Genomic DNA, 9,556 nt, shown 5'->3' with positions numbered 1-9,556 from the left:
CCTGAGCTGTGATCTTGTACAGCTGCACAAAGTAACCTTGGGCCTGTTGGTTGCTTCCTTTATGATTTTTTTATTTTTTCCAGCCTGCCGACCATATCATGCTGGGTTTGTATTTGTATCATGTTCTTTACATTATAAGGTAGTGCATTTAAGGTCCTCATCATGCTGTCTATTAATTAATGTTTTCCAGCAAATCTTTAACACAGACAAGCAACAGTTGGATTTATGATGAGTTTTAACTACTACACATTTATCAAGAGCCCCTAGATAGACAATTTTTATTATCATTTTGTATACACAGAGTGTATACAGAACTAAATTTTGTTTTATACAGCTTTCAGATAATTTCCATTTCTTAAAGTGCAGCACTGATCAAATGTAAACAGCGTGGTAGAAAAAAAACATGGTGAAAAAAATTTGTATAAATATCAAAGTTCAGAGCATTAGATATATATGGTGCTAATATGCAGTATTTTTTGTTTGGTGTTGTCAGTGTGATGCAGAGTCTGTGACATGATATAGAGTTTCTTTTTTCCAACAGTTCTGTTAGGTATGATGTTATCAGTGTGTTGCAGAGTCTCAATTTGTAACTTAATTAAGACTTTTTTAAACAGTTCAACAGTCTGAAGAAACACTAAATCAAGTCACACATCGTGACTCTGCTTCACACTGATGACATCATATCTAATAGAACTCAACTCAAATGTTTTCTACTGCATTTTTGCACCATATATATTTATTTATTTTTGCACTGCACTGAAACTTCCACATCAATGCCTTTTTGCACCATGTCTCTCCTACACTGATAACATTTGATCACTACTGCACTTTGTGAATGGAAATGTTCTTTTCACTGCTAAGCTCCTTCTTATTCACTGTCGGAAAGCTGTATATACGAAATTTCGTTTTGTATACACTCTGTGTTGACAAAATGACAATAAAGTTTGTATGAGTCTTAGTATCCCCAGAACCAAACATGGAGAGGCTGATTTATGTTTTAATGCATATTTAATCTGTAAAAAAAAAAAAAAAAACAGCAGAAAAATACAATTCCTTGATTTAAATTCCTTTAAGTCAAGGCAGCATTTGATTAGTAGTCTACAAAACAATCTAAGTAAAAAAAAAACTTCTCTATACTGAACATATCTTATACACATTGAGCATCTCCTTGGGATTATCATCAGTTGTATTTGTTATTTTTTTTAAATGATTTTTGTGATGATTTTAATGTAGTGATGATTTACTGTTTACTTGATTTATGTTTTTATGATATGAATTATATTACTGCGCATTTCTTTTTATGTTTTCTATTATGTAAAGTACTTTTACTTGCCTTGCTGCTGAAATGTGCAATACAAAAATGTTTTTACTTTCTTACTAACTTACTTTACCCTTTTAAACTTACTTTAGTTGTTTATTATTAAGGCAGTATCACCTCGTTTTTTTCTCTTGGAGTTATCAATTTTGTTTTTCTCTTACTAAAAGCAGAAATAAACGATTCAATTCGTAGCTATGCTAGGTATTGAAAACTACAAGGAAATTTATAGGTACTTTTCATAGGAACCAAGAACTACAGATGCTGTTTTTACGGACATTTTTTGAAGTCGGACCAGTGGTCCCATCTTGGTTTGAGAGAGGAGAGAGCTGAGAGAACCGTCCATATTACAGCTGCTTTGCCAGGTACTTTCATCGTTTGGTCTCAGTCATCCGGTATTGGTGTATCATGTAGGTTATCTTGAGGCTTCATACATGTTATCTGTTTCTTAACATTATTTGTCATATATGTAACTCTGAGTTTTTCTGGCAGTTTGCTCTGGTGTCGACTGATTGCTACTTACTGGCTATGCTAGTATGCTAAAGCTCTGTTAACACCGAGGCGTTGCGTATTGAAATGACGCTTTGAAGGATTGAAACGTCTACTAAGGTAGCTGCCGTGCTTTGTCTGTAATGGTTATGTTTAACACCCTGAGAAAACATCTTATTTAGTCCTGGTCAAAAGTGATAAGGAGATTCTTTGTCTTTCTTTTGATGCTCTGCGTTTACATGGAGGAAAACTCAGTGTAGCCTTCAATGACCCACCTTTGCCGGACGCTGATTGGATGCTCGAGGTGTCATTCATTTAGACTGGATCGATGATTGGTTGCTGGTTGGGACGACAACGCCTGTCTTTAACTGCTGTCTAGTTGGTTTTCCGAAGATGCTAATGTCGGACCTTTAGGAGGTATCTCTTTTGTCATATTGGCTAGTACATCGAGCATTTGTCTACGTGTCAAATTTGGATGATTTAACTTTGCTTATCGTAACGCTAAGTGCTAGCTTCGAATGAACACTTTTAAGTAACATTCCTTGATTCTCTACCTTGTTCTCATGGGCCATCGTCCTCCATGTTTTATTTGTCCCTGCTGCAACAGAGCTGAATCTAAGCTTTAAAGTAATTGATGTCTGATATAACCACCTGGATTAAAATAATTTACTAGAAGGATGTGAGTAGAAAACCAAAACATCCACCAGTCATGCAATGCATGCTGCAGATTGTAATTATAAGAAGTTTCCCTAAAGTAGCATACAGTTCATCAGATGACTCACAAAGATTCAAATCACAGTACACTCTGAAGTAAGGTGGCATTGATGCAATTTAGTTTTATGTATCCACTTTAAATACTTAAAAAAACTTGGAAGGTGCTGAGAGAAAAAGCCCTCGAATGCAGTAAGAGAAAGATCAACACAGTTAAAATGAGGTAGTTGTTAGCCCAGATCGTGGATGTTAAAAGGCCGACTGGTGACGGTGAATGTTTTTAAGAAATGTAACGGTAAACGAATGAAGTTTATTTTGAACAGAGCTGTATGACAACTTGTATGATGCTGCGTTTCCATCTGTGACTGAGAGTCCAACCTGTCTGCTCACACAGCACTTTTGGTGGTAATGGACCCTCCTGGTGGGGGAAGCGAACGGAGAAGGCAGGCAGAGCGTCTTCGACGGGAGGAGGCATACTACAACTTCATTAATGAACTTAGTGAAGAAGAGTACCGCCTGATGAGAGATGGCAATCTGCTGGGGACCCCTGGTAGGAAACATTCTGATTCATCCCTTCGTGGACTGAGCACACTTTGCTTGACCTTTACCTCCCATGTACAGAGCGAAATTTCGTTTTTTACGCACCCTGTGTACAAAATGACAATAGAGTTTGTAGAAATCTAAGGCTACATTCACACTGCAGGCCTTGATGCTCAATTCCGATTGTTTTTTGTGTTGCTGTTTCCTGTGTGAACTGCAATCATACAACGCAAGTGTCCCGCATGCGTAGTAGAGGACGCAATGACGTCACAGGCCAGCGTGCTCTATGTTTAGGGAAGTAAACATGGATGGTAGTGCCGGCGCGCATCTAGCAGTCTTTCCCAGCCATATAAAAGGCATTCTTTTCAATATGTTTAAACATAAATACTACTCTCCATATCTCATCTGCCATTGTTGTTGTTTTTCCTTGCAGCTTCTTCATGGCAAGACGCAGAATAGTGACCTTTGTCGGGTATTAATGACGTTCAGGTCGGATGAATCCGACCTGGCTGTTCCAACACTGGTTGCATTTGAAAAGATCAGAATCATATCGGATTCAGGACCACATAGTCAAATGGCCTGGGTCGGATTGGAAAAAATTGGATCTGTGTTGTTCAGAAAGCCATGAAAAGATCAGATCCAGGTCCCATGTGGGCAAAAAAAATGGATTTGGGTCACTTCAGGCTGCAGTGTGAACGTAGCTTAAGTCCGTCTTCCATTTGCCTTGTAAAGATCTTGTTTCCACAGTACTTGCGTTATATTTCAAAACATTTACTCTCAGCTCTGTGCACCTAGAAGTTAGCAATAGGATTGACTAGGGCAAAAGTATAAATATGTATTTTGGATTAAAGGCTGTGGTCTTTCAATGTGTTTTTATGAAATTTTGTATATTTCTTGCATGGAAACGCTTTTCTATGTAGACAAGTTTTTTTTTTGTCTTTTTCACTAAAGTCTTTGCTTAGCAAAATATGGTGACTGGATGAATAATTTGGCAAGTAAAAGTATGAAATTAAATTAATTGATATTGTTTTTTGATTATTTTTGACTGGTTTCTCTTTTATAGCTGTGCACATTTAAGTTGAACGACGCATGCTATATTCTGTCGGTTTTTAACCCAGCCTGCAACCTGCATTTTATAGGCGAGGTGACTGCAGAGGAGCTCCGTCAGCGTCTTGATGGAGCAAAGGAGCGTGTGTCGTCGCAGCCCCACACTGAGCAACAGTCACAGACTGCTGATGCTGGAGATCAGCAGAGCAGCGGCAGTGGAGGAGAGGAGAGAGGGGCTGCAGGAAGAGGAGGGGCAGGTAGGGGTTTTGTCTCAACTTCCAAACTCTGCCTTTTGCACAGCGGAATATTGAGTGCCTTGTAATGTAAAAAAAACAACATTTTGATAACTAAAAATTTCATCACTTTTTAAAATCAAATAGAATTCAACTTTATTGCCATTACACTGTCACAAGTACAAAGCAACACAATATAGTTTGCATCTATCCAGAATTGCTATACAGAATATAAATCTTTATATGTGTAGAGACTATGTATGCATGGACTATAAATTACACAGGCCAACAAAATATGTAGTAACCTTAATGTTCGTCATTTATAAAGGCTGATTTATACTTTGAAACTAGGTTGTCTGCGTAGGTGTCGCGGTGAACGCAGGGACGTCCCCGCCCACTCCACAGACACTCTGCTGCACCTCTCCCAAACAAACAGGAGGCCTCTGATTGGTCCAATCTACATCCGCTCTACACTATGTGTATCTCCTGTTTGATACCTTACCACCTTGTTATGTTTGTATGACCGCCATTGCGGAAAACGACTCGTGAGGTCGTTCCAACTGGATCCCCGCTCTTTTTCGCCCTCATGTCCCTCCGTTGTCGCACAAACTTGCCCTGACTACTTCATCACCTCAGCCGTACCTAGACCCACAGCTAGTTTGTGATTTTCACCTTTTGCCTTGTGGCATGGAATAAACAAAGCGCAGACCATGCTTCAATATCGAGCATAAGTCAAAAATGTCTGCGTCATACCTGCGACAAGCTCACTGCGGCTCACTGCTGCGGGAGTATAACCAGCCCTTTAATGTTCAAACCATAAGACAACTTTATGTTGATCCTTCTTTTTCTGCAGTTACAGCTGGGGGACCGTTTTTGTGTCTCTAAGAGAAAATTATTTTTGCCCCTTGTTCTCATTTCAAGCTCATTCATGTTGGATTTGTTCAGGTTTTTCCTCAAATTCTCAATTGGATTTAGATCTGGATTTTAACCAAGTCATCCTAACACAAAAATATGCATCAAAGCTGCGCTAATTCCCCTGTATTTGGCTATATACATTATCCCTAACAGGCTGTCCTGACCCTGCTGGAGAAATGAATTCCCACCGTATGATGCTGACACCTCCATATATTACAGCGGGGATTGTGTTATGGGTGAAGTGCTGTAATCCTTGTCCATCATTCTTGGCATTTATGTTTTTGTCTCTTCACACCAAAGCATGTTTTTATCTGCATAGCTGCTGTGTCTTCCACAAAGCTCAGGGATAAATGCATTCAGAACTTCGTTCAACAATGGCTTTCTTCTTGTCACTCTTCTATATGTAGTAAATGGATTGAACTTTGGCAGCTCTTTTTATATTCACAATGAACATTTAGTGTGTATTTACACTGGGGCCACATTTGCTCGACTGCACTCTCAAAAGCTTACTGGAATGCAGATTTGCCTTGCTCAAGGGTGTGGGGTTAGGAGAAGATGCTGGACCTGAACTCATACCTCTTGAAATAATTATTCCTCCCATTGAGCCACACCCACCCTAGATCACTGCATAAATATGTTACGTTTCAGTTCACGATGCTTTTGGTTGGGAAATGCACAACTAAATGTTTCTTGTTAACAAATTATTCCACCTGAGCTGTAGGTCTTTAAAGTTCCTTCAAAGGTACTCTGGCGCTCTTGGCCGTTGTTCCGATTAATGCAGTCTTAAAACCGTAGGTTTTACTTGAGTTCTCTCTCCTTAACATGTATTTCTGCCTCAGTGCAAGGGACCAAACCTCAGGTTGTCTTCCGCATAAATGTGTGCGACTCTAATGCAAATATGTTTGAATGTCTGTATGATAAGAAAAGCAATAGTTATATTTCATTTAAACCTCCTCACTGACCCGTCTGCTGTGTTCCTCTGTGTTAATATCTGAGGCCTTCAAAGAGCAGCTATTATCTATATTGAGGGTAAATACATTTTTAAGGATAACTGTGCTGGATTTTATTTCAGAGTATCAAATAGATGGTTGGTTTACATATATTTAAATCCAGAATTGTGCTCTCCTTGGTGAAAATCAAATCAAAATAAGATGTTGACCCTTTTTTTTTTTTTTTATAGGGGGCGCAGAACCTGGAGCAGAATCTTCTAATGGTGATTCATTACTGGAGTGGCTGAATACATTCAGACGCACTGGTAATGCTACTCGGAGTGGCCAGAGTGGCAACCAGACGTGGAGGGCGGTCAGCCGGACCAATCCCAACAGTGGGGAATTTCGTTTCAGCCTGGAGATCAACATTAACCACGACCAGCCTGAGCCGGGAGAGCATATAGAGACGGTGAGCTCTGTGGACGCCCCAGAGCTGCCAGTGATTCCTCCAAACACCTCTGTCCACAATGCTTCCCCCCTCTCCAGCTCTCGGCCTTCAGCTACACCAAGGCCGGCTCCGTACCCCTCCCCACGCCCTGCCATAAGAAGGATCGAGACCCGGCGCACACGGAGCAGCGCCACCGCCCTGTCTGTGAGCTCCGCCACACTTTCTCCTGCAGAGATGGCTCCAGCTGCCCCTCAGAGGCGAGGATCTACTTTGCACTCTTCAGCACCTTCTCCCGCCGTCCCCAGTCCTCCTGCCGATCAAACGGCGCCGTTTCAACAGCAAGTCCAGAATGTAGAAGTGGAGCCGGGACGTAGCCAAACGGCCGCTTCTATAGACTGTCCTCGGGTGCCGCCTCAGGATGAATCTCAACACCAGGCTGTGGGACAGGAGTCCCGTAGCAGCAGGACTCGATCCCGTGGCCGAGCGCGCAGGACCGCAACGGGGAGCGGCGCTGCATCTCGTGCATCAAGGAGAAGTCGATCCCCTTTGAACAGAACGTCTAGTGTCAGCAGCACCCAGCCACGCATCAGCGGTACAACTGGTTCTACCGCCCCTCCTGGTGATCCGAGTGGTGTCACCACCTCTGTATCCATGGAGACTGGGGGAATTGTTTCAGAACCCGATGCTGTGTTGGAGTCAGCCGTGGAAACTGTAGAGCGTGCGAGTGAGTCGCCCGCAGCCGGAGCAGGAAGCTCAGCGGTCAGACGACATCCAACCATCATGCTGGACTTGCAGGTGAGACGGATTCGCCCCGGTGAGAACAGGGACCGGGACAGCATCGCCAGCAGAACTCGATCCCGCGCACGGGTGGCAGAGAACACAGTCACATTCGAAAGCGACAGCGGCGGGTTTAGGCGCACCATCTCCCGCTCGGAGCGCGCCGGAATTCGCACCTACGTCAGCACCATCCGGATTCCATTAAGGCGCATCAGCGAGACGGGCCTCGGAGAGCCCAACTCCACCGCGCTGCGCTCCATCTTACGACAAATAATGACTGGATTCGGGGAGCTCAGTTCTCTCATGGAGACGGAGGCGAGTTCTGAGAGCGTCACACCCAGCCACGGATACGTTGGCGTCGCAAACGGCGGCAGCAGTCGCCTACATTTAAATGAGAGCGGGCCTAACCAGGTGGGGACAAGCGAGGTCGTTCAGGGGGTGGAGGGGCAGGTGAGCAGTGAGGAGGAGCAGGTTGGGCAGGCCAGACTTGGGGCCGGAGTAGTCAGCTCTGCAGACGGACGGTCAAACAGCAGAGACACCAACAACCTGGTGGAGAACGGCACCCTGCCCATCCTGAGGCTGGCACATTTCTTTCTACTCAACGACGAGGAAGATGACGAACATCCCAGAGGCCTGACCAAAGAGCAGATCGACAATCTATCCACGCGTACCTACGGTCAGGCCAGCCTCGAAGGCGAGATCGGACGCGCCTGCAGCGTGTGCATCAACGAATACGCCCAAGGCAACAAGCTGCGTCGCTTGCCCTGCTCCCACGAGTTCCACGTCCACTGTATCGATCGCTGGCTCTCCGAAAACAACACCTGCCCCATCTGCAGGCAGCCCATTCTGGCAGCGCATCATGACTGACGTCCCCCCACCCCCGCTCGCCGCTGGCTGAACTGAGCAAACCCAAGTGGGCTTAGCGTGTACATATCGCTTTCACTGTTTTTCTTTGAAATCATCCATTGAGTTGTTTGAACCCAAAGCGTGCAAAACAGGAAGGAAACTTTAAATCCAGAGAATTAACAAAACTTTATTTTTTTAGATGCAATATTTTCAGGAAGTCGAGCTCTTCCTGTGACCTTAGTTGCTACTTTTTTCGTCAGGCTTCAGAAGTCTGTCTCTAGATGGCTTTTATGCTTTAGAAGCTCCTGTAGTTGCCTCCCAATTGTCTGGTTCTAATACTTTTATGTCCGATATGCGTGACTTTTCCTTTTTTCTTTACAGCTGACCATACAAATCACTTGTAGGCTTGGTTTAATCTGTATGAGCTGTAAATAAGAATGCACTGCTTATCAGGTTCTTGTAGAAATATGAAACTTACCCATTCAATCTGCTCAAAATGGAAGAAGGAAGTTTTTTTTTTTTCTTATTATAAAGTCTATACTCCCTTTTTAAAGTTTAAAATATGTTGGAGAGGGGAATTTTTTTTAAATTAATTTCTGAAATATGTATTCTGCGCTTCTATCAGTTTAAAGCCCTAAAGTTACAATGCAATACGAAAAAAACCACCAGTCCATCAAAATACGTCACTTTGAGTTAGAAATTCTAACCATTGCCTTTCCATTTGTCATTGTGGTTTCAGGCTTTTGGTAATCAGGGATTCAGAATGGTGAGAGTGAGTTGTGCAATATAAAGCGAGGAAAATGTCTTGTGTGACATTAACTTTGTTGTCTGTGTTTGTTATTTCCACTCTAAGACGAACCGAAATTAAAGTTTTCTGCACATGCAGAACTAAAGCTATCGTTAGAGGAAAGACGGCCCAGAGGAAATAAAACAATTCTGCAGTATATTTGTTCTTGAACAAACTAAATTCTCCATATTATATCTGACTTTGTTAGCTAATGTGTTTTTTTAGCTTTATTTTTTTTTCATTACATGATAAAAATAGCATTTTTTTAAGTAGAAGAAATGGATTAAGAGCTAACCCACCCAATTCAATTGTTTCTGTCACTTTATAATAACAGCTGCAGTACTTGGCAGGTAACTGCGTTTCTGTAGTTTCTGTGTCCCTAATTAAACTGCAGGGTTGTTGCAGTACAGTATGTAGGAACGAGTGAAAGAGTGTATGGTTTATTTGGCTGTGAGTGTTTGTGTGTTTAAAATGAAGGCCCAGTGTCCTCTGAGGCTGGTTCTATAAGAACCCCTCTGC

The 9,556-nt window shown here is 42.6% G+C and overlaps 1 protein-coding gene across 4 annotated transcripts; it reads left to right on the top strand.

Moving 5' to 3' along the window:
* Positions 1 to 1,604: 1,604 nt before the first annotated feature.
* Positions 1,605 to 9,504, top strand: rnf6 (ring finger protein (C3H2C3 type) 6). 4 transcript variants are annotated; one of them, XM_015401931.1, is made up of 4 exons: positions 1,605 to 1,680; positions 2,910 to 3,065; positions 4,195 to 4,350; positions 6,431 to 9,504. In XM_015401931.1, the coding sequence occupies exons 2-4, from the start codon at positions 2,924 to 2,926 to the stop codon at positions 8,269 to 8,271; spliced, it is 2,139 nt and encodes a 712-aa protein (XP_015257417.1). In that variant the 5' UTR covers positions 1,605 to 1,680; positions 2,910 to 2,923; the 3' UTR covers positions 8,272 to 9,504. The 4 variants fall into 4 exon arrangements, with proteins under 4 accessions (XP_015257417.1, XP_015257413.1, XP_015257416.1 ...); XM_015401927.1 differs by having other exon boundaries at positions 4,195 to 4,359; XM_015401930.1 differs by having other exon boundaries at positions 1,628 to 1,725; positions 4,195 to 4,359.
* The last annotated feature ends 52 nt before the right edge of the window (positions 9,505 to 9,556 follow it).

The sequence above is a fragment of the Cyprinodon variegatus genome, unplaced genomic scaffold (genome assembly GCF_000732505.1).
Source record: "Cyprinodon variegatus isolate N-32 unplaced genomic scaffold, C_variegatus-1.0 Scaffold1273, whole genome shotgun sequence".
Lineage (NCBI taxonomy): Eukaryota > Metazoa > Chordata > Actinopteri > Cyprinodontiformes > Cyprinodontidae > Cyprinodon > Cyprinodon variegatus.
Note: the sequence above shows the minus strand (reverse complement) of the source record. Positions and strands in the feature narration are given on the sequence as shown.

What these genes read in the sequence shown, in the direction of transcription:
- rnf6 (XM_015401927.1), top strand. Translation starts at nt 2,924, where the DNA reads ATGGACCCTCCTGGTGGGGGAAGCGAACGGAGAAGGCAGGCAGAGCGT. An exon ending in CAATCTGCTGGGGACCCCTG is followed by an intron (nt 3,066 to 4,194) that starts GTAGGAAACATT and finishes TGCATTTTATAG; the next exon opens with GCGAGGTGACTGCAGAGGAG. An exon ending in TGCAGGAAGAGGAGGGGCAG is followed by an intron (nt 4,360 to 6,430) that starts GTAGGGGTTTTG and finishes TTTTTTTTATAG; the next exon opens with GGGGCGCAGAACCTGGAGCA.